The 25203-nt window shown below is 37.0% G+C and overlaps 1 protein-coding gene across 1 annotated transcript; it reads right to left on the bottom strand.

Moving 5' to 3' along the window:
* Positions 1-4242: 4242 nt before the first annotated feature.
* On the bottom strand, positions 4243-22445 carry FAM126A (family with sequence similarity 126, member A). The gene is made up of 10 exons (XM_010007587.1): positions 22363-22445; positions 21344-21445; positions 16295-16474; positions 14801-14881; positions 14275-14390; positions 13851-13946; positions 11967-12083; positions 11439-11526; positions 10750-10909; positions 4243-4875 (listed from the first exon to the last, which is right to left on the bottom strand). The coding sequence occupies exons 1-10, from the start codon at positions 22411-22413 to the stop codon at positions 4319-4321; spliced, it is 1548 nt and encodes a 515-aa protein (XP_010005889.1). The 5' UTR covers positions 22414-22445; the 3' UTR covers positions 4243-4318.
* Positions 22446-25203: the final 2758 nt, after the last annotated feature.

Below are 25203 nucleotides of genomic sequence, written 5' to 3'. Positions count from 1 at the left end.
TTTGAAAAGGAAAGCTCAGCTTGTTCAAGTGAAGTGTTAGGAATAAGAGATTTTCTTTTTCACCTTTTTACATGAAAGTAAGTTGAGTATTGCCCATTAAAAAGAACAGGTTCAAGACTGACATTTGGAAAAAAAAAAAAAGAGAGAAAATGCACAGTGAGATCTCCCACTGCTGCCATTTACTACAGTTCATCCAGGTTTCTCTACGTTTGTAAGGGGAAAGGAAAAACTTTGAACAAAATCTAACGTGTTTTTCAGCTGTTCCCATAAGGAGGCAATATCTTCTGCTGTACAAGTATTTACAAAAGCATACAACTTCAAAAAAGAAAATGTTTATTTTAGTGTCCAAATTATTAAACACTAAACAAGACAATCTTCTAGTTTATACATTAGGAATGTAAGCTTTCATGTACAGTTAAGAGAACACTTCACTAAAAAAAGGTGAAATACTGCATTACTATAACACAGAACAGTGTCACACAATGAACTGAAGAATATGAGAAAGTGTGGTACACTCATTTAAACTCAGGTTCTCAGGTCAAGACAGACATCTGTAGACTGATAGAACTATTTCACACACTTTGGTGAATATTAAGAAATGTACACATCTAATTTAGAAGTAGTATACAAATACAAAAGGCAATATATTATACACCTATAGATTGCACTGTAAGCCTTAAACACTGACAAAAGATATCAGACATAATAATTAAGTTAGAAACTTCTAGAAACCTCATAGAAATCATAAGAGACCTCCTTAGAGAGAAATGTGGCTAAAACAGCTATATATTTCTGTATCTGTCAAATCTGTCAGGCATTCAAGGCAGTTCAAGGACATTTCACTCCCTTTAGAAAAGTCACTGCAGATCTACAGCAAGTGGTTAGAGGCCATATACTTTTTTGCATAAGTGTTACAGATTCTTACAACAAAAACAATTCTCAGCTTCAACAGTTTTGAAAACATTGCTGTTCAAAGCCATTCCTGGAAACAGCGCCCTTTGATTTAAAACAGTAAGGTCAGTTATAAATTTATACAGCATCAAAACAACCTCTCAATATAATTTGTGATGATTCACTCCTACATGATATTTTCTCCGCAGGATGTTCCAGCTACGTATGGTGTTTTGAGTGTGTTCATCAGAACTGCCCACTCGTGGGTAGACTACAATATGGGACATTTTAACAGGTTTTCCTTACACTGACAGAAAACTTCTACTTCTTTAATATACATCTTTCATTTATCAGTCTAAAGCAATCAGATAATGGTCAAAAACCCATGAGCTTGAAAATTTCTGAAATATTGTTAAAGAAATAATATATCTCTGCTTCCTGCCTATCTCCCTCCCTTCCCCTCCTATCCTGCACCATGCATATTTGGACAACAAATAATTCTGTTGTGTGTGTCCCCCCCCCTCCTGTTTTTGTTTGTTGTTGTTGTTTGTTTTTTCTTTTCCGTTTTTAGGATCAGAAATAACCCAACTGGAGTTTCATTATTCAAATCAGGAAAAAAATTCTGTAGACTCCATCGGTATCAAGGTGTGATGTCAGTTCACAAAAATATGCTCATTGTAGAAGTTGTTCCAGAGACCAATTCACACATATAAATACGAAGCCACATACATATAGAAACAGTAGCCTTCAGTACCAAGAACCTTTCCTTTTATCAGTTTTTAAAAACGTCTGAAGCTTTATGTAATTTCAGTTGTACCAATGAGAGCCTGTGTTTTCGGCTAAAGCCAGACCACAGTCAGAATAATCAGCTGGACAAAATAAAAGGATTAACTAACATAACTTTAACACTGTTTGACTTGTAGCCAACAGTATTGTAAACATTATGTTACATACCTACATTTTATGGCATTTCAGATCCTTCAAAATTCTAGTTATTTATTGTTAAAAGTGACTAAACCTTCCCAGTATAATAAGAATCTTTTATACTAACACCCAGCTTGAGAAAGTGTCTGCTGTGGACCTAACTGAAAAAAAAATAATGAATTAAATGAAGCAAACCAAACTCAGTAGAATTACTTTAAAATCCTAGTCCCTTAACACTAACACACAACTTTACTGTCACAACAAACATCTGTCAATGGCAATTTTATTTATCTATTCTAGTTTTTGTTTCCATTTAAAGTGTTTCCAAAGTACTATTAAACATTACACTGCAAAAGCAGAGCAGGAGGCAGCTCTAAAGTCTGCAGGTTATTTCTTCATAACATGTAGAACAAACTTCAAAGAAAGGAAGAGCTCTCCATTCAGTATGTGTAGTGCCAGCCAATGTCTGCCATCAATTGCCCAAACCCTTTCTACTGCCTGTGGTTATGCAGCAGTAGTCCAGCAGCCACCTGTACGAAGCCAATCTGAAAAAAAATGTGCTGTTCAATGTGTATTGCAGAAAAACTGGTAAAAAAGAGGAAAAATTTTCTGCGTACAAAGTATTTACAATAACAAACACATACAGCTTCAAAGAACCAGTTTATTTCACTGGTCTAAGTATTAAACACTAAGTAAGACAATCTTGTGGCTTATGCATTAGGAATGTTAAGTCTTCATGTACACTTAAGAACTCCACTGTAAAACGGTGGAACTACTAGAATAGACCTGTCACACAACAAACTGAAGAATATAACAAGTGTGACATATTCATTTCAACTCCAGCTCTCAAGTGAAGACAAACATGTACAGGCTGATGAGCTATTCCACATACTTTGGTGAATATGAAGAAATGTACACACCTGGTCTGCAATCTAAGAATTAAAATTATACAGCTTACTTGTCTCTATCAACTATGTCTCCTAATTTCTTTTTATTAACCATCTTATTAATTACTATAAACCTGAACATTAGCTGCTAAAAACTTGTGCTTCAGTCTAAGTCAAAACAGGGTTATCTCAACTTATCTCCAGGCTAATAGGAAAGTCTTCCAAAATTTTAGTGTTTGTTCTGTTACCAGGTTCTTGACAATAAGAAATCACTAACTGTAGGAATCTGGACAGCTGGGAATAACTATGCCTTCCATCTTCATCCTGTTTCTCCACTCATAATAATATATTGTCCGTTCATCAGCTAAACACTGTTACTGGAGTGGTTTTGTCAGCTATTGCTTCTCCAAATTTCTGCATAAGCAGTTTTAATGTCCATTTTTAATTAAAATTAAAAGTTAGTATCAAAAAAGGTCACCAAACCAATGAAAGGTTAAAGGTTAGGTAACCTTGAACAAGCTGCTGTTTTAGCATTTTAAACTAGAAAAATCCGAGATACAAAAACCTAGCAATGGCAGTGCTAGCTATATGTACACTGTAATTTCCCCCTTTGTGCTTGCAAGTTATTGAAAGTACACATCCTTTGGTAGTATTCTCTTAGTCTCAAGTAAGTAGTTTATGTTAAACATATTCACATTCCTGATTTGCTTGGTTCAGTGCAAAGGGCTCATATCTTATTTCCTGCATAATACTGTTACATAAGCACATCTCTTCCCTCAAAATAATAAAAATACTGATGACAGCGACATTTCAATTAGTAGCTTTGTGCCTGGTATTTGAGAATCTGAAAGAAAGGCAGTCTGTTACACAACTTGTAAGTTTGAAATGTGCCTATTATAGCAACTGATGGGAATTTCCATCCACACGTACTGCTGCTGTATGACTTTTGACCCAGTTTCAAAGACATATGCAAAAGCCAAAAACGCATCTATAATTCAGACTCGTACAGCATAAAGAACAGTGCAACGTGTACTAACTCCCATTACAAAAAATACCATAACATCAAATGCTGAACTGATGCTTTTAGTTTTAACCTTATATGTAAGCACAGCTTTCTCATGGCTAACAAGAGAACATTTGTTCTTACAATTCTGTTCAAAATTTCACATCCACACTGTGAGACTCCTCTTAAATAAAAGAAGTACTTGCACTTTTGCCTGTGCAAGTGGTAGTGAAAAGCGGAATCTGGGAAAGAGGCTCTGTTTGTTCCCGTCCCGTGCATTTGAAAAAAGCTGTGCATCTTGGTCAGAGGCTAAACAACCAATCGATGCTTGTTAAATTGGTGAAGCTGTGAACTCCACATGAAGCCACTGAGCAATCAGGAGTATAAATACTGTAAGTCACAAAGGAAACTTCCAAGTGATAAGAAGCCGATGCAAAATAACTAGAACTGTTGTCTGTTCACGAGTACTGTCAAATGTGAGCCAAATAACAATTAACTGGCTTAAGATTTAAGAAAGTATTGTATAGCACATTAAGGAGCTTAATGTACTCATGTACCGGTATGAGGATAAACCCTCAATATTGTGTTTTTCATACTTGTCAATTTTATTATATCAATCTGTTGACAAAGTTATGCTAATACTAGGAGGTTGCTGCTGATTAGGTTGTTTGCTTAAAACTGGAAGATCTGTTCTTTCTGTTCCATACATCAGTTTTTCCTCCTGAAGACTGCAAGCTGAAAACCTGTTTGCTTCTGTACCAGATACACCACCACGATTATTTGCAACTGTGACACCACTGACCTGTTCAAAGGATTTACTAAACACAGTAGTGGTCGTTCTGGCCAGACTATGGCTGCCAGGTTTAGGCAGGGACTGACTAGTCGTCAGTGTCAATCTCTTCAAAGAGACAAGCTCTAGATTCTCACTCATGGCTCTCTGAGTTTGTTTTCGTGACAAGTGTTCTCTGCAGGTTTCTCCTTCTTTTTCTTTTCCTCCAGCTTTGCTTCCTCCAGACCTTCGCTGGCTCTTCCCTAAAACGTTCTTATTGCTCGTGTTACTGCTGGTAGATAGGGCAGACTGACTTGTACTAGAAGTAGCCCTAGAGTAAAACCCTTCATCAGTTTCAGATACTTCTATCAGATCTTCTTCATTTGCTACATCCGTGTTACCTGTATGGTAGAAAAAGAAAGAAAGAATTAGCAATTGACTTTCTCACATTTATCAATTCTATGTATTGCTAGATTTTTATAATTACAAGCATGAAGCCATAAAGCAACAGAATAGAAGACAAACAACTTACCCAATTCATTACATTTTGGAATTAAAGTGTATTAGGATATAAAGTTACACCAAACTGCTGCATTAACTAGATCAAGAAGCATGCCCACAATTTAATTTTGCCATGATTTGGAAAGAAAATAATGCAGTCTTGTTAATTCATGCAGGAGTTTAGAAACTTGTAGATTAGAATATACCACACAGAGCAAAACAATGTACAACTTTGTTTTGAGCAGGTGTTTCAATACATGATTTTGCAAAGCTCATTAATTATAAGACTATAGAATCATTGCCCCAGGACACCAAATACGGCACCTGCATGTTTACCAACCCAAGAATGCTTCAGGAATGAAAGGTCACCTTCTGCATCACAGGTCTGGTGGTATGAATTGGAAACTCAAGCACAACATGAGATCTCCAGTATACCATGAAAGGCGGAATTTGGGAAATCTGACGTACACAGTGAGATACTTTTCACATCTATTTTGATGTACTCTTAATGCCAGTGATAACTGGCATTTGTAAATCCAATAAATATGCTTAAATAAACTCCAAGGTAGGTTGAGTCTCACAGTGTATTTTCTCCAGATTAAATAAATGTACTTGTAAGCAATGTCACCAGTGTCGCCATTCTGTGGCACCGACGAAGCTGTGTGCAACACATGCATTTGTGTTATTGCACATGCAAATATATTAACTGCATACTTTAGTTCTCCAAACATGCAGCAGTGATCCTTTCAATCAACAGTGGTACCTTAGAGTGCAGCTAGAAATGTTCTGCTAAAACTGCACTCTGCCAGATGAGTTTATTCCATCCTCCATCATTTTTCTTACAGATTTTTGCCTCCTGATTTCTGGCATGCCTTTGCTGTCAGTTCTAGGATCTGTAGCTGTTTCCTGTACTCCCTGTAAATGCTGAACATCATTCTCTGCTAGTGCTCTGCTCTTTTCCCCATTCCCGGTCCTCTCTCCAGCCACACTTGTGACACTAATCTCAGGTATGATAAAGTTGCCCAATTCAGTAGCATCATTACCATTCTCTGGTTGTTCTAGAATTAAAGATGGATAAGAAAAAAAAATATGTCTGAAACAAAACATGAAACAAAAGCAACAGATACAGATGACTAAAGCATTATGAATTAAAGCAAATGTTCACATATGAACCTCTTGTTAATAAGCAACATTAGCAAGTATGAAGTTTTGCTTTATTTTTAAATTGCAGGCTTCAATCTTCCAATTATTGGCCTGCACCCACATGCTGGAAAGCCCCATGCTTAATCCTTCAAACTGAAATTTCTGAGGATTGTGAAACAACCATTAAGAGATTATATTAGAAATCAACTCTTCAACATTCACTTTCATTACTGTATTCTCTGTATTACCATGCTAAAGTGAAACATTTTGATGATGAAATGGCATATCAAGTTCAAGTGTTATCATGTAAGACTAGAAACTCTACACAAACAATGTCATGATGCTGCACAGTAGTCAGCCTGGAAATAAATACTGAAACAGCCAAGAAAATTCAAACATTTAGACTTCAATTTTCTTTCTTAATTTCAAAAAACTATTTTCAACTATAAAGTTATTTACAAGTAAGAAAATTCTCCAGTTATTCAACTCATTAAGACAAAACGTATAGAGCTTTACTGCAGTTTTTGCCACCTACTAATAACATATATCGATCTCCTCAGCCTTTCTAAGCTTCTTATATCAGCTTACAGCCCAACTAGTTTGTGATGAACTTACTCCTGTCAAGTAAGTTACTAAGTACAGTTGAAAAAACTGAGGTTAAGCTGGGGGGAGGGAAAGCACCACAGCATTCTGCAGCACTAGGGGAAAAAAAAAAAAAAATCAAGGCAAAAAGCAATGCAGTTTGGTTCTTAGATGACTTCTTTTTGTCTCAGTAAGTCATCAACAGCCGATAGACAAGTGCTCAGCCTGGCCAAAAAGTATTTCAAGACAAAGACTCCTGTAGACATAGCCAAAAGTTCCCAAGCAAACAGAAAACTCCACAGCTTCTCAAAATGTGAGAATGATGGCTGTGTGTAAGCACAAGAGATTCAATAATGATACTTCTTGAAAAGAATGCTGGTAAAACAAATCCCAACTCAAAAGATGCCTGTCTGCATTAGATAACAGGTTTGAGAAGGATGAACTTGAGAGGAAAAAAGTGAAAATGAGAGTTGAAACTTTATGGAAATTCCAAGTATATGCAAGTTACAATCCTAGCAACTTGTCAGCTCCACAGTTTGAAGTATCCTCAGTGTCTGAAGGTCTTTTAAAAAGTATTCAGAATTGCTTCATCAGCACTAGCTCGACAACCACAAAACTGCATTTAGGTGACCTGGAGAAGCAAAAAAGCCATCCAATTTAACACCACTAAATAATTTCTTGATAAGTGGTAGCTAGTATCAACTGACTATAAATACTGTATGTGATTAGATGGATCTATTTTGCAAATGACCTTCACCTTCAGTATCTCTAAAGTACCTACCTTAGAAGTTGAAATCCACAATACCAATTTGATTCTTAAAAAGTTCTTCTAAGTAACAGCTCTAATGAATGAGTTACAGGGTTATGTATCACAGTAAGATTAAACATTACATTGACCCATTTTTCAAAACTGACTTCCACTCTAGAGTTCTAGCAAAACCTGGCAAGATTTAACGTCCAAAAACTTCTATATTAAACCGAACTTTTAAAAAGATAAAAAAATAAAGCCCATACTTCTCAGTTGGAACCATGATTTGCTATATTTTTATTTAATGATTGAAAGTTGCTGCCCTTGCTTCACCAAGGGATATTTTGCTTCATCATGTCTTCTGGTCCACATAATGGTATTAGATCAAACTAGCTCTCAGCTGTCTCTTCTACTTGTACAACTCATTTTTATTACATTGCAACACACAAATAAAACCACCAAATATTTTTCCCCCCTTACACCATGGGAGAAAGAGTAATGGTCAGGAGGTATGTGGTTTGTTATCTGATTTCTATCAATTACAGTAGTTATTATAATTCAAACAAGCATCTGTATGCACAGCCTCATTATTCTTTCTGTATGATGATCTATACCGTATCTTCCTTTCATCAGGAATTGTGGGGCACTGAGTTACGTTATTAGGAATTTTGAAATCAGGAGGCAATCCACTCTGACTTTAAAAAGGCTTTTCAAGTCACAAATACCAGAAATTTTTTTTGGATATTAGCTGAAGTGGCATATAGAACCATCAACTGATTTGGGTTGGAAGGGACCTTAAAGGTCATCTAGTTCCAACCCACCTGCCACGGGCAGGGACACCTGCCACTAGACCAAGTTGATCAAAGCCCCATCCAGTCTGGTTGTGAACACTTGAGGGGTGGGGCTTCCACAACTTCCCTGGGCAACCTGTTCCAATGTCTCACCACTGTCACAATAAGTAATTTCTTCTTAGTACCTAACCTAAATCTACCCTCTTCCAGTTTGAAGCCATTACCCTTCATCCTATCAGTACCTGTGTCCTTGAAAAAGTGTCTCCCCACCTTTCCTGGAAGCCCCCTTTGGATAGGCTGCTATAAGGTCTCCCCGGAGCTTTATCTCCTCCAGGATGAAAAATCAATCCCTCTCTCTCAGCCTGTCTCCATAGGAGAGATGCTCCAGCCCTCTGATCATCTTTGTGGTGCTCTCTGGACCCGAAAGGACATCATAAAGACATAGGCACTGGTCTCTTCTCACAAGTGATAGAACCAGAGGGAGTGGTCCCAAGCTGCACCAAGGGAGGTTCAGACTAGACATTAGGAAGAATGTTTTCACTGAAAGGGTTGTCAGACACTGGAACACGCTGCACAGGAATGTGGTTGAGTCACCATCCTTGATGTGTTTAAAAATCATCTAGATGTGGCACTTGAGGATATGGCTTAGTAGAATAGGGTTAATGGTTGGACTTGATGATCTTAAAGCTCTGGTCCAAGCTAAGTGATTCTATCATTCTATCATTCTATGACAATAGCTGACAAAATTGCCAAGCTTCAGAGGGCATTTGTCCATTTAAAAGCTGAGCTACCATACAGTTTTCTTGCACCTCGTAAATCATCTCAGCTTAACAACTGTAAGCCTAAAGAAAGGAAAATAAATAATAAAGACTAAAATGGTCCATAACAGTCTTGAGATTTCAGTAATGACTAACTTCAGTGAGGTCCAGCAGCAAAAGACACCAATGTTTTGCTTCTCACCTTTGTCTCACACTTTTGAGCAGTTTTAAATGAACTGAAAATAAATTTGGTTATTTTACCTTTCTTTGCCCCTCACCCTCTCTGGAAGCTTACCACTGGTACTAATACCACCAATGAGTACTCTATCATAATTTTAAAGTAATCTTCTACCAACAAGTTTTTAAATAATTTTCTCAACACTGACCTGAATTACCTCTCAGTCCTTTACAAGTAACTTGACAGTATTTTTCAAACCAAACTGTTCACATACTACAAAAGCTAATACAGTACACATCATATAGAAATTTTTATAATGCTACTTTAAAATCTTTATTGAATCTATTAAGAGTATTCTTATCTACACTCACTCACTCAGCCTGTCATCAGAATTACAAGGCCAGCAGAACAAGCCTTTGCAAATTTTGATTGCTGGTCCAGCAGCTCTTCACTCATCTGAAGACAGTAGAAGAAGTAGAATATTATGTTTCTCATTTTGCAATGCATTCAGCACCATTTTTTTTTCTACTCTTCAGCCCACACCCATTTTCTATTTTGTGAAAGCTCTTACACTACTATGCCCAAATGTACTGATTTTAGCTGGGATAGAGTTAATTTTCTTCACAGTAGCTAGCATGGAGCTGCATTTTGTATTTGTGCTGAAAGCAGTGTAGTTCATACAGAGCTGTTTCCGTTATTGTTGAGCAGTTAGTTCACAGCATCAAGGACTTTTCTGCCTGTCACACCATCCCATCAGTGAGGAGGCTGACGGTGCACAAGAAAATGGGAGAGGACATAGCTGGAACAGCTGACCTCAACTGACATAAGGGATATTTCATATCACACAACATCATGCTCAGCAAAAAAAGCTGAAAGAAAAAAAGGGGGAAGTATTAAAGAGTGATGGCATTTTTCTTCCCAAGTAACTGTTACGCATGATGGAGTCCTGCTGTCCTGGAGATGGCTGAACCCCTGCCTGCCAAGGGGAAGTGAAAGAATTCCTTATTTTGCTTTGCTTGTGTGCACAGCTTTTGCTTTTCCTATTATACTGTCTTTATCGACCCAGGAATTTTCTCACTTGTACTCCTCTGATTCCGTCCCTATGCCACTGGGGGGATGCGAGCAAGTGGCTGCCTGGTGCTTAGTGGCTGGCTGGGGTTAAACCATGACACCAACACATAATTTATCCCTCTACCCTTGTATATTATTTTTATTTAAGTAATTTCAGACAGATGAGGGTGTGCAGTAAAGAACCTCATTACTTTTCAGAAGAAAACAGGAACATGGGCCTTTTTAAAAATCGATAACTTTGATACAGCTCCCTTTAAAAAAAGGGTTTTCTGGGTTTTCTTTTCGAAACATGGTTAAGAAAATAAAGAACATACTTCATCATAAAGATCATACATTACACTTCATGCAACATGAATTGCATTAACATTCCCATTCACCAGTTAAGAAAATAAACTCCAAACTGCTGCTTGCTTACTACCAATGAAGATGTGCAATAACAAAATTCTCAATATTATTTTAAACATATAAAAATATAATAATGCATTGCAAAATCTGTTTCTTACCATGCCTTTTCCACCTGTGCCCTCGGATAGACATGCTAGTCACAGCATTTCTTGATATCCTGGATGAAGTAGGTGTAATTTCAACCTGAATGCATCTTGTACCTTCTTTACTAGATTTCATGGTGCCCTGAGGCAGTGAAGCTTTTATTGCATTAGCAACCTAGAAACAAAAGATACAGTTAAGTACTTAACATGAAGAATCCAAATTTTAGAATTCTGTCAAAGGACTCTTATTACTTCAAGTAGAATACTGTGTACAATTCCAGTTTGCTATCAAAAAAGCACAGCATTTTGCACGGGTTATAAACAACCCTAGTAGCAATTACCACCCAGAACTAAGTTACATTTAACACCTGCCACTTTTAAATAAAAAGTTTCCAGTTTAAAGACGTGGCTATTAGTTAACACAAATTTCAGAGCACTTCTGCACTATCATCTAAGTTTCAAGACTTACAAGCGTTCTTCTGAAAACAGCTTGTTCACTAGGGAAGATGACAATATAACTAAGTACATTGAAAATACCTGTGCATGAGAGTGTATGCTTGCAGACCTAGCTATTTACACAAGCACAGCCGCAGAGACCTCATGGAATTAAGTTTCCCAGTGTGCTGACACATCATGTACATTCACAGGAAGGATTTCCTTGACTAAAAATTTTACTAAAAAAAATGTTGAAAAACAACACCTACCAGCAGAGGTTCTGGATACAGTTCCAGCTGTGCTCTATATAAAATGTCATCCATAGCTTTACGAGCCAGATCCCATTCTCCATTATAACTACAAAGGTAGATACATATATAATTAAGAAGCATTGATATTAACAGATTAACTTACTTGGTCACATAACTTTCATATATTTATTATTCCTTGAGAGCTCAGTTTAGAGGAGTTGCACTACTTTTCATTACTAGTAAGCCTGCTGTTTAGAGTACTTCTCTCCATAGACGCTACTTCAGAATAAAGTTTTATTTTCATTGGCCGTCTTAGTGAGTTTAAAACCAACATAGTTATTGATAAGATAGTCATGAAATATTCTGAAATTCAGAGAGGATTGTTCTAATACTACTCCACATTTTGAGCATTCCTGTGTTACTAATCTCTAATTATTTCAGTTAATAAGAGAGTTTCACACATTAACATAACTACAAAAGGGTAAATGACATCAGCATTAAGCTGAAATTTCATTATTTTGTAGGCATATTAAAAAAACGACTTACAAGGCATAATAAATCCCTGTTAGCATTTGCACCATGAATTCAGATGAAACTGGAATCCTACTGTTGACTCCATTGTACTTTCTCACTTTTTGGCGAGGATATCCACAGACACAAATTCTAAAGAAATCATGCATTGGTCGTTAGCAATTAATGTAGAACCTCCTTTGTACAGATGTCAACAAAGCTAGGTGTTTAGTATATGTATTAACTACCAAAGACCCACAGGAAGGTATCCATCAACAACTCGCTGAAACTGTTTCTTGCTATAGAGGAAGGGTATGCCCTCTACTGGCAGAGTTCAAATCTTTCAAAACAGAGACATCTTGGGACACTTGCTAGATTTATACTACAGTGGAACATGGAAGAAAATTGCCATTAAAAGTAATTCTGAATCCATGCATTTGCTGTGGAACAGAAAAGTAAGTTAATGGTATTTATGGAAATAAAGCAGTGTAGCAACTATTATTATTATTACAGACAGAAGCATAAGTGTCACTGCATATAATACGGAAGTTGCATACAAGCTTTCAAGCAAAGTGACCAAAAGTGTCCCATTCATTACAATATTCTAAAATCCAGTAAAAGTCATCCTTAGAATTTAGTTCTGAACTAAATTCCACATTACATTGAGTCAAAACATTTTTTAAATCAAATATACCAGGTAGTCAAATATTCAATTCATTGGTTTTTACCGGACTTCTGGAATGATCTTTAATGACACTAATCAAACTATTTCCTATGTAGGATAGACTAGGGGATTAATCTCGGAGAACTTCAGCTCTTCAGCTTCAATAGCAGAGAACTTGTAAAACTCCTCTTAAATCTGTTTTTCCCAGAAAAAAATAAAATCTGAACAAAACTATACAACACAAAAAACTTGAGATGGTATTGTAGTAGCTTTCAAATTATATCTAAAATAGATATTTCAGTAGCCTTTCTTTATTAATACTTACTTTGCCACTAATGTACTGTTCTTTTTTCCCCTCCTTCCCTATCCCAACTCATCTTCTGCTATTTAAAAGCCAAACATACAAAACAAACAAAAAAAACCAAGACCTCACAAAAAAACCAAAAGCAAAACCAAGACACCTTAAGATCTCTATGCCTCAGCAACTATCCCAGTATGTTTGAACCAAATGAGTTAATGCTATTTAATTTTGTCCATACATGGTAGAAGTTGAAACATGAAAGCTGATTCTTACCTAGTCCTAAACCACATGAGCCAGTTACTGAAATTAACTAGTTTGAACAAAAATCCCATCCCATTTTCCTCCTCTTTATCCCTCAGAAGAGGCCATTATGGGGCAACTCGGGCAACACTACTTCCAGATAGTCATAATTTCTACCAATGGTTTGGCTCAAGGATGACATCATCCACTAAAATAATCAGCATTACAGTGTTATGTAAAGCCTGAGGGGTTGAGGTAGGAGCAAGTGTCCAGTTAAACCAAAAATGCTAGTTTACGTCAAATTAGCATTTTTGTGCATTTACAAAATGCTACTGTACAGGGATACCAGAAGTATTTTTGTAAGAAAACAGTGAATTCACAGTAGGGATGTGATCAGTTAACACTGATAGTTATGCAGAAAAGACCTTAATACACACAGTCAATTAATGCCAGAATTGGTTTCGGAAAGCCATACTATAATTGAGATAGTTCCTCTAAAAAGGCTAGAATGACACCAGCAATTTTTGAGATCTCCACCCAAATTTATGCAATAGATATTTAAAAAGCAAATAATTCAGCTGTAAACACTTATGAAAAAAAGTCAAGCTAGAAGTAGCTTTTGGGAACATGAAGCTTTTTTTAAGACGAAAGTTGAAACTGATTGGATTTCAAGTTGAAAATTACATTTTAAGTGTACTCAACCTACAGAAATTACCTTGAACAAATCTGACACAATGACTGAAGAGAAACTGCAGGCATGTAGCTTAAGGCAGCATTGTAACAGAGTAGAAGGAAAGTCAGCACTTCAAACCTGGGATTTACAAGAAACATTAGTTATATAATGAATTTCATTTTTAAAAGAAAACAAGTTTACCCAGAATTTGCACGAGTTATTTGAACAGATTTCGTATTTCTTTTCAATAAAATTGACAATAGTTTAGTTCTGAAAGTTTTTCCTCTTCATATAGTAATATGTGCTGCAAGTTTTTCTGCATCTGTATTTTTACATGCTCAAAAACAAACAAAAACACACCACAAATCACACTATATACCTATCACTTTCAGTCTGTAACTATATTAAAAATTATAAGAAGTTAAGATTATAGTAGGATTTTGCTTAAGAATCACTACAATTTCACCTGTTCTGTGCTGTTAACATCTCCCTCTGAGGATGAGGTCCACTGTATACAACCCTGGACAAACCATGCTGTGATAAAGCTCCTTCAGTGAGAGCCATTGAACCAATACTGGAAGGCTAAAGGAAAAAGGTTAATTCAGAAGATGTCCACCTGAAGTCTTGCTACAATGCAAGCAAAAACAGACAATGATAAGCACCACCATTTTGTACATAAATTTTAAACAGGCTTCAGGTTATCTGACTGCTTAGCTGTCTTAGAGATCTAAGAAGTTATTCTACACCAGATGAGGTATATGGCTTCAGATTAAGAGAAAAACACCAAGTTGGTGCACAGATATCATGAAGATATGGCTATTCAGTCTTGAAGAGGCCTCAAAGACCAGATAAGAGTACTCAGAAGAAACACATTCCTTTGTCATCACGTGATGCGTTAAAACTACTCTTCACTTTTACTCTTAACAAACAGGCCCCCAAAGCATACCACCTTTTTCTACCAGTAATAACTTTATGTTGTGGATGTTACTTACTTCATGATAGACTGAAGGTTTGGACAAAGATGGAATTGTGAAACTCAGCACTTTGCTATGTCCCTCTTTGTCAACTATCTCCTGAAAAAGACAGAAGATTCCAATGGTTACATTGTACTGTGAAAACCAGACATTCAAAGATGCACCATCTCAATTTAGTTACAAATCTTCTACATCAACATAGTGAAAGAAGTCAGCATCAGTAACATGGCTTTACTTCAGCATAAGCATTAGGTCTTAAAGCAGAAGGAGAGGGGAATGTTTCTGAAAATCAGGTTAATCTAGAGCTTCCTACAGAAGCTTGCTATAAAATTCTTATGACCCCAAGCAGCTGGCGATAGATGGTTATGTCATTAATTGAGGAAGAAACTATTCGTATCTAAGACGTTACTGGAGTAGCTTAAAGCTTAACTATAAACGCAATCCCTTCTAGAAGAAAGGCAAGTGATTATAGCCACATCCATCAACCATTTTATATTACTTCATCATGGAAATAAATCGGTGAGTTGACTTAAGGCGCAAGATCTATCAAATGCTTTCCCGGAATGTTTTTCTTAAGAGACGACTAAGCACACAAAGCACATGAAGCCTGTACTCTGCCTAAAAAAGGGTTGAATATAAGGGCTCAAGTCTTTTTAAGCAGACCGTTGGGTGAAAAAAAAATAAAAAAAATTCATTTGCTTGGTGAAGGCATTTGTGATTTTTAGAAGGAAAATGGTAGCTGCTTTCTCCAGATTTTCAGAATGGGAAGAGAAGACCTGAAGTTAATCACTTTCATTTCTTAAAAAGCCTTCCTAAAACATCCAGAATGTACAGACTACAGTGAAGAGAATCCCAGTGCACATCACAACACTGAACTTTTTATAATAGCCATAAAAGAACTAAATGCATAACTACAATATGGTGCTCTTAAAGGTTCCTTCCTAATTCTGTTCTTCAAAGCAGTAATTTAATAGCAAACAGTATCTTTTAATACAAAAGATAAAAAATATGTCAAAGTTATTACAAAATGAAACATTTAATTTCTCAAATCAAAGCAATCTTTCAGCAGTCCAGTATTAAGAAATCAGTGTGATTTTTTGTATTTTCTACTCAAGATAGTCAAAACATGCTAGAAAATACAGACAACTGCTTCAAAAGTAGCACCTATAAAGCCTCTCAAGCAGAATACAAGCTTAATCACCACACCAAGAATTAAGCAACAAAAAAAATTACTAGGACTCCTTTGGCTCCTTCAGCCATTAGTGCACTCACACTTTCCAGGAACCATATAAAAAGCAGAGAAAGCATTAACCAAAATAAGATAATTAAAGTTCATGCTACAGATTTTTGACAAGGAGACACCAATTTGAAGAATCAAATCTTGAGACACAAAATCACATCATTTAAATTCTGAAACAAAATTGTTAATTATTCCCCAATCAAACATTCTACAATATTCCACAACAGCCCAGCAATAAATTTAGGCACAAATAATTACTTGTGAATACAAACCAAGTTATAAATTCCTAGGAGAAGAGCCTCTATGCATCCACTGCTGTGCAAATCTCTGCTGGCTGAGACAGCAAGATAGCACCACATCAATTCCGGGAGAAACTGCAGTGTAAATCGTAACAATTGTTCCTCACCACTGCGATAGAACTCAAAGAGCTGATGGCAAACTGGCTCCAGAAGCTGAAACACAAATTACAACTGTGAATGAGAAAAACATTACAAGAAACTGCAACGTTCATTGGTATCAGTAGCCAGTCATAGAAAACAGGTTTAAAAACATGTAAAAATGGGAGAAGGGAGAGCGGCAACAAAAAGATCTTCTCGGGAGCCAGTTCTGTGAGTGCAGCACAAAACCTTAGTACGGCATGAGTGACTTTTTTTTTTTTTTTCCCCAAAGTAAAGTAATATATTGCTTTCTCTAAACTCACTAGGATCATCTTGAACATATGTTGCTTAAAAGCCATGAGGAAAAACTTTTATGAAGCTGTATTGGCTTGTAAGAGCTTTTTTCCTGTGGAAACTGTACCAGCAGCTTGTGAAGACAGGATTCCAGACCTACAGCTGTTTGTTTTTTGCAGCTGCAGAAAAACTCAAACACTGCATTACTGATTGGCCCATTTTTAAAGTTGATGCTTATCAATCTTGCTCTATACCAAACATTCTTCCAAAGTGTAGCTCAATCCTTTGGACAAAACTGTAAACTGATAAATGTTATGTCTTAGCTATTAGGGAGTGACTGATGAAATAACTGCCCAAGTCACCTTATACACTTTTAAACCCTTAAAACATACTTTCAGATTATATAAATTGAGCCTTCCATCCCATGTGAAGAAAGAATGCCAGTGGCTCTTCTCCCTCATTTTTCGCTCACTTCATCCAGCCTCAAAGGCATAAATAGAGAATACTTGTTATCAACACACCTCATACCAAGACCTCAGTATCTCTAATATACAGGAAGAGTAAGTGAAAAAAGGCCTTGCTATCCTAGAGCTCCAGCAGTGTACACACAAAGTGCTCCAAGCTTTTACCCACCAACTGAGAAGAGTTGCATAGTACTCAAAGTATTACAATAACTTAGTATACAGCAAAATTAGTTCGCTTTTGCACTCTCATGAAAGTCTTCTATGAATTCAAATGTACTTGTAGACTTGAGACAGAAGCCTCGAGTAATTTTATCATCAAATTTGTTAATTTGATATAAACAGAAGAAATACTTTGAACTGGAAGTAATACATTGAGCTAAAACAAGTTAAAGAAAGATTTAAAAACAATTAAGCAGTCAGGTTGTACTGTGTTTCTGGATTTAATACTCTTTTTTGTGCTACCACCTATCTGTGCTAGAGGACAAAACATAGTATGAACCATCATACCTCAGTTTATGGAAGTTACATTTTTATTCTGTCACCTAGATAGGAGATTTCCTAAAGCAAGTGGAAAATAATTTCAAAACCAGTAGGCACTTTCAAAGCCAGCTGAACCAGACACTGAACTCAAAGCACATACTAAAAAATACTTCTTGGCAGCAAACACGGCAAACCACCGCTAAGAGTTTGGAACTCTAAAAGGACTTGCTCCACACACACACAAAAAAAAGTGGGGTAGGGGAAAAGGGAATCTTAAATTATATCTTCTAAATAATTTATTTCCAAGTAATAACACATAAGAGGAAACTATCATCTAAGAAACTACTCCCTGAAAAATAACCTAGGCAGTTGATGCATTTATATAAGTCAACTTTACAAAATTAAATCTGAGATTCCAGCCAGTGGGATTCATTTTATCAACTCCAGCTAGCATGTAAAAAAGCATTACATAAAATGTGACATTCTCCAACTGCAAATCTCTGAAAGACAGAATTCAAATGTAACATACCTAAAGACTTGTTTTACTACCTTGTTTCTTATTATCTTAACAGTTCAACTACATGACTTACAGAAATAAACTCTAAATTACAAACTAGGAAATGTTCAGACTGGTAATAGACCTTCACTGAAATGTATTCCTGCACAAAATACCCAAAAGTTTCAACCTGAAAATGATGGAATACAAACCAGACATGCATTTTAGAAATTGCATTGAGAAAATATACCATAATCATTGGAATTGCCACTGAACTTCATGATGAAAAAGCAAAGTATTACTCAACACCTTTCTGAAAATCCTTAAAAACTGGAACATGGATATGTACTTTACTGCTAGTAGCATGCAGACCATGTTTTGCTTTCTATTCTAACTAGAACACTTTGTTCTTCTGCTATTTGTCTAGGTCACTTTTTCAGTTTTTTAATGAAGCAAGCTTTGAAAGAGGTAAGAAACCCATTCTTCCGTATTCTCCTCCCTTTACTGCAGCAAAGGAGGCACCATCACCAGAAGACCATGCTAGAAAAAAAATCTGCTTTCTTGCCTAAGTTTTTACTCCTGACTACAAAGAAAGTTGAGTCAACACTTCTTACCTTCCAAAGTTACATCTGAACTCAAAGGGTCTTGGCAGGTTTGGGTTCTTTTTAACAAGTTATTTGGGACAATCTGATCCATTAAAAAAGAGAGGAGTATCTAGTTTCTGACAGATATATATTTTGTTTTTAAAAATCATAGTGAAAAATCTACAAAGGCAAAAAAAATAATGCCAAGCGCAAGAGCAGAATATCAAAGATCCTTCTAGAAACCTTTACCAGCACAAGTGCTTTCCATTTTCAGCTTACATATTTCACACAGTTTGCACACTTCCTTTAATGATGTATCTATTAGTTCAGAATAATGAGCTTGAACTTTAAAAGGCACATAAATAGCTATGACAGGTATCCATGTTAACATCGTTATCTCAGTTGAGATATCAGCACATTTAAATGCATCATCAGTACAAAAACAGATTTTCTTCCTCAAAATGTCATCACATGCTACAGCCTAATAACAAAACACACTAATGATTGCTGCTGTTTCAATATATTGTTTTACACTGAAACAGTTCTAAAAGGTATCTAGACTGAAACAATTTTTAATGCTGGAACAGACGAATGTCTAAGTAATTTCATCCCTCTTCGTTTTAAGCTGCATACAAATGTGTTAGATGCTCCAAACACTTTCTACTTCCTAATGCAAATGCCTGCATGGCTGCCATCTAAAAGGACAACAATGTTTTAGGTAGGAAGTGAAAAATCTTGACTTTGTGAAAAATCGACCTCAAAATTTTTTTTTTTACTGTTGGACTCTTGAGTCAATTAAAAGTCCTTTAAATCTTCCCATTTACTGAAGACTCACTCTCCTTGTATTGAATTACATTTTTCACCTATCAGTAGCCCAGGAACCTCAAAAGTAACTGACAAAGTCTCCATCCATTAACAAGGCTGCTATGAATTGGATATTTCTTTGCTATAGCATACAAGTAGTTAATTTATCTTACAAAATGATTATTAAATTTTTGGAAAAGTAAACCAAGAAAAACTTATGAGAAGCAAACATGAATCAGATGGAAAATGTAGTCACAGATGCAAATACACATGGTTACTATCCAAATGCTAAAAAAAAGAACACGTCTATCCCCCCAAATGAGATTTAAGCACAACTTTAAGGTACAGATAATTGTTATATTAGCAGTATATGGATCCAAAGGTATACAGATAGGGTTGTTTGTTTTTAATCTCAGCAGTAATTGTAATGTTCATGCATTAATCCTTTCCCTTTGCATTATATACATAAGAAAAGCCAGCACATAACCTGCAGTGTAAAGCAAGTTGACACTACACAATGCAGCTAATATATTTCAAATAACAGTTGAAAGAAATTATTTGTCTTTTTAACTGCTAGTCTTTAAGTATTTTCAGATTGTGGAAAGCTCCAAGTAACCCTTTCCACAGTGACAAGTACTCCAAGCACAGTTCAAAGGAAGATCTTAGGATTGTTCTCCCAAGGCAGCACAGCACTCAATGTCAGCACAGGCTTTTCATTTTAACTCAAAGCCTCATTAAGAGGGAAACCTTTGACATCTTGCCCCCAGAGTTACCCAACAACTTTGTCATGCAGGATTTGCAGGGCCTTGACCACCATGCTACTAAGGTCCCTGAGAAACCTAGTGATAGAAATCAAAGAACATATTAAAAATATTAATTTGGCCATCAAGAGGGAGACTCATCAAATTAATTTACACTTTAATATGCATTCTGAAGATGAGACAGGCTTGACTCAGTAGCTAGAATGACTCAGAATGCCCTTCTGAGCTGCAAAGTACTTTTCTTCTTTGCTAGACAACCTGGAGTTGCTCTACCAGCATTGTCTCTAAAATGTACACACTGAAAGCATTTTATCCTCTGGCCATTATTGATACTATCTCAAACTTCGGAAAGGTTCCTTATGCCAAGTCTTGTCAGAAGAATTAAGGACTTGGTGCAGATGGCAGAAAATGAGACTACACACTTAACAGGACACAACTAAAACCAGTTCAGTCTGTTTTGAACCCATCTGGAGACTTTAAAATAAGAGCAGTCATGGTATATGGAACCATTCCTAGCACAGGTAGAGAGAAAAAAAATTGGGTGGAAGAGGGCAGTTTATCTTTTTTTTTTCCTATAATTTCAGCAAGAGCATGTCCGCTGTATAAATGCAGGTATTTATATTGTATGTATTTAAAACAACAAAAAAACTAAAACCTAAGCAATAACTTAAAAGAACTGCAAGCCTATCTAACATTGTTCTCCTGGGTTTTAATAGACAAGCTTCTGATAGCTATTGATTCACATTCAAGTGATACTGAATTACAGAAAAAATTCTGTCAATCTCAAACATCCTTTCAATTCCTTAACATATTTCTCAATTCTATACCCAAGTCCTGAAGCCCACGAGTATGATCTACAAGCATAGCTATGATCAGTAGGTTACAAAATGTATGAATTGTTTCCATGGTAGTATGTCATTGCTAAGAACAAACATCTTGACAGAGACTCTTCATGGAGTTCTGTAGTTCACATAGTTAGAACACAATATACTAGCAGTCAAGGTCTTGTTTTACTCTATTGTTATGTCAGATATTTTATGCAAGAGATACAATATACTCACTTCACTCTGTGGATTCTGAATCACTTTGTAAAGAGATGAAATCAAAGCGCTCTTGTCTTTCAAGTTTGCAGCATAGCTGGATATGGATGCTTCTGGCAGTGTCTGAAATAAAAATGTAACTACTAGAAAAAGCAATTTTTATCATTAAAATACAACACTTATCCATGACAAGTTATTATTTATTAGAGTTTACTATAAGCTAAAACTTCTTTCACAAATAAATCCTTACTATGGAAATCATCATGTTTTCAGGATAATAAAATGGCCAGAAGACATGCTGCATTTTTTCATTTTGCAGACAGTTTCATACACAGTGTAATGACAGCAGATGGGAAATAGATAAAAACCCAAGAGTTTTCCACAGGTGTAATCCCAGTGAAATTTCACTGTGAGATTTCAGTAATGTGAAATTTAGCAGTTTACAGATTTGGACTTCGAGTAGTCTTCTCAAGACTTACTGCACACTGTGAACAATATCACAGGATGTAGTATTACCCAAAAAGAACATGAATTCCAGTTGGCACGAACGAACAGCTCATGTCTTACACTAAACATATTTCCTGCCAGTACTCGGCAAGGTAAAAATCTAAGCTTTTTAACAACCCTTTGGATGCTGTACATTTACGCTTCCTATTCATAGCTCTTACAGTACTTCTTATCTACAGTCCTCCAAAAGAGATCAGACTCCATTTTAGAGACAGGAAAACACACTCCCATTGCACCTTAGCAGACCAGAAACAGAACCTACAGTCTAGTCCATACTCGAAACAAGACCATTCATCTGTGATATACATTTTCACTGCTCTGTACCATAAAGTACGTAATCCCAAAGAAGACAAGGAGACAAATCCTTTCAAGTATACATTTGTATATATCACATTATCTTAGCAAAATCATAGGTTAGCATTTTTCTTCACTTTCTACAGATGTCAAGCACTCATGCATGCTGCTCCAGCAGCGATTCAAACACTAAAACATTCAACATTCAAACACTGGCTAAATATCTGAGAGTACGTTACCTTGAATTCTGATAACCACTCCTCCACAACCCCTGTATCCACAGCTAACATCTTCCAACATCTGTTCCAAAAGCTTCAACCCTGAAAGAATAAGCAAAGATAGCTTGTGAAAACTATATAACTACTGCATTAAACAGATGATAAAAAATTAAGCCCCTGTGAACATATAAATAATCTTATTTTAAAGAATCTATAAAGCATCTTTTACCTTTAATATTTCACATGCTGACGTTACTTTGAACTTTTATTCTACCTCACTTATGCAAGCTGCTGGAAGCATTAAGCATGGAAGTCTTCACATACAGCAGTTTAATATAAATTCCAAATATGCATTGTGTGGGAAGCTCAGTAAGTCAAGGACTTGCAGAAATGGCATTTTGAAAACAGAAAATACTACCTTCTCAATTTTGGTTTATTTTTTCAGCTTACAGAACTTGGGAGAAAACTGTATGGACTCACTGAAGAAAAATTACTGTTTGGGTTTTTCCCAGTCAGCTGCTGTTTGTAACTTGGAAAAGGTCACTGAACTAAAGTCTGATGGAAAACCTTTCAATCCTCCCCCACCATGACAACTGCAAGACAATGTGCCTGCCACCTCCTCTGTCCAACATCCCACAAAATCTCACACAGAGCAAGATGAGAAGTACTAATCTAATTTCTGATTTCTCTCAATTTTTGAGAAAACACTAAAAACAATTGTCCTTTAGAATGGGTTATTCTGAAACAAAGAGCAACAGACCACCAAGGCACACAACTACTAGAAGTTAAAAGAGCATGCTGTGGGCCATACCCCAGACACAGGTAAACTATTCAACAATACACATTAGCTTATTCAAATTGTGACCATGGGTTTCAAACTACAACAAAAACTCATCTGAGGAAAAAAAAATCAACTTGGTGAAATGTTCAGTCATGTGAGATATCCTATCAAGTTTTGCTTTCTCCATTTAAAATGTTTTTTAAGTACTCACAGCCAACTATGGGCCAGAGATTTTTGTCATCCCCCAACCCCCAGCCCACCCATACTATCATTAAGTGACCTGGTCAGGTGAAACCATGAAGAACCAGACAGGGCAATCTCCTCTTAAAATCAGATATGCAAGTCTGCACAAAGCATACAAGAACAGTTCTTTCTGAGGATCAAAGGGGAACAAGAAGGGGCTATGGAACTGTAAGCCACACAGGACCAGATTTCATTACTGGAGAAAACAGAAGTAGCTGTAAACATCTAGGTGGAACATTGCAGTGGCAGGTCCACTAATAGCCTTCTACTGACAGATTAAGGGTTGGGGCAGCTCCATGAGAAGGATACCAGTGACATCAGGGGAAGTAGATGAGAACCCACAACCAATGTGAGGAAACGACAGACCATCAGATTGGCAAAGAGTACAGAGCAATTTCAAACAAGAAAACCAGTGCTAACCAGGGCCCCACCTCAAATGCAAGCATATATGTAAGTGCTGCCTGCAGGACAGCTTGATGGGGCAATCACCAATACCTTTCCTAGCAAAGCATGACTGGGTGCGAAGTGCCCATACACCAACACACACACAGTGTGGTGACCCAGGAGGAGGAATTAGTGGTCTGTGTGCAGTTGCAGGGCTACAATCTCACTTGGATCACTGAGACACACACACTGATCACATGACCAGACTACAGCCATGGCTGGATATGAGCTCTTTAAGGATACTCTGGGATGGTGAGGAAGGAAAGCTGCCCTTTATTTAGGAAAGCAGTAGGGATGCATGGAGCTCTACTCTGCAATTAATGATGAAACAGCTGAGAGCTTATGGAGCACAAATGAGAGATCAGACCAAGCCAGGTACCATTGTGGCAGGTGTCTGCTACTCGTCACCTGATAAAGATGAAATATTTGCGATCCTATTCATATAGCTGAGGAAGCCTCACATTTACAGGTACCTGGTCCTCACATAGAACATAAACTACTCTGTTATCTCCTGGAAGGGAAACACAACAGGGCACAAGCAACCCAAGGTTCTTCCTGAAAGAGATTACTAAGGAGCCAAAAAGTTCAGGCACTTGGCTGAACATCAGAATTGCAAACACAGAAAAACTAGGCAGTGATATGGAAGTCCAGATACAACACCTGCAGACCATGACATAGTAAAGCACAGAATCCTAAGAGGAAGAAGGATCAAAGCAAGAAAAATTATCAAGAATGCTCAAGAATGGTTCACAGGCTTTTGCAAAAATAGCAGCAGCAGACTAGGGTTCCATGGCTGAATGGGGCAGAGGACCTGCTACAGGAGAGATGTAAGAGGCTGAGTTGCTTCCTGCTGCCTTTGGTTTTGTCATTAGCAGCAAGGGCAGCCCTCAGGAATCCCAGGTCTTTGAGAGCAGAAAATTGCCTGAATTGCCAGGCTGAAAGGGCTGTGATCTGTGGTACAAAGCCCAGCTGGAGACCCTATTGGTGCATGCCAGGGGACAGTATCTGGGCCAGGACAGTTTAACATCCTCATTAACAAAGATAGGTGGTTGGACAGAGCTCACCTTCCATATGTCTGCAAACAGCACAAACACACAAGAGCCTGGTACCCCAGAGAAACGTTGCCATTCCCAGGGACATAAACAGGCAGCTGATGTGAGCCAACACATGCATCTCAGGAAGCTTAACTCCAAGTCCTGTCCCTGGGGACAAATCACGTCAGGCATCAGCACACAAAAGCACCAAAGACGGCAGCCCTCAGATCACTAGCAGATCCTTTCCTGTGCACAGCCCTTGTGAGACACACTTGGAGCATTGGGCTCCCCAGTACAACAGACACATGAACACACTGGAGAGAGCTTGGGAAAGGGCCGCAAAGCTGATGGACTATGCTA

The sequence above is a fragment of the Chaetura pelagica genome, unplaced genomic scaffold, assembly GCF_000747805.2.
Source record: "Chaetura pelagica isolate M959 unplaced genomic scaffold, ChaPel_1.0 scaffold10, whole genome shotgun sequence".
Taxonomy (NCBI): Eukaryota; Metazoa; Chordata; class Aves; order Apodiformes; family Apodidae; genus Chaetura; species Chaetura pelagica.
Note: the sequence above shows the minus strand (reverse complement) of the source record. Positions and strands in the feature narration are given on the sequence as shown.

Bases quoted from the DNA above. Each gene is read 5' to 3' on its own strand.
- FAM126A (XM_010007587.1), bottom strand. From the start codon at position 22,413: ATGTTAGCTGTGGATACAGGGGTTGTGGAGGAGTGGTTATCAGAATTC. The intron at 14,882-16,294 runs GTTTGTATTCAC...TGTCTTTTTCAG, and splicing joins TCCTAGGAATTTATAACTTG to GAGATAGTTGACAAAGAGGG. The intron at 10,910-11,438 runs GTAGGTGTTGTT...TTTTGTTTCTAG, and splicing joins TGTATCCAGAACCTCTGCTG to GTTGCTAATGCAATAAAAGC.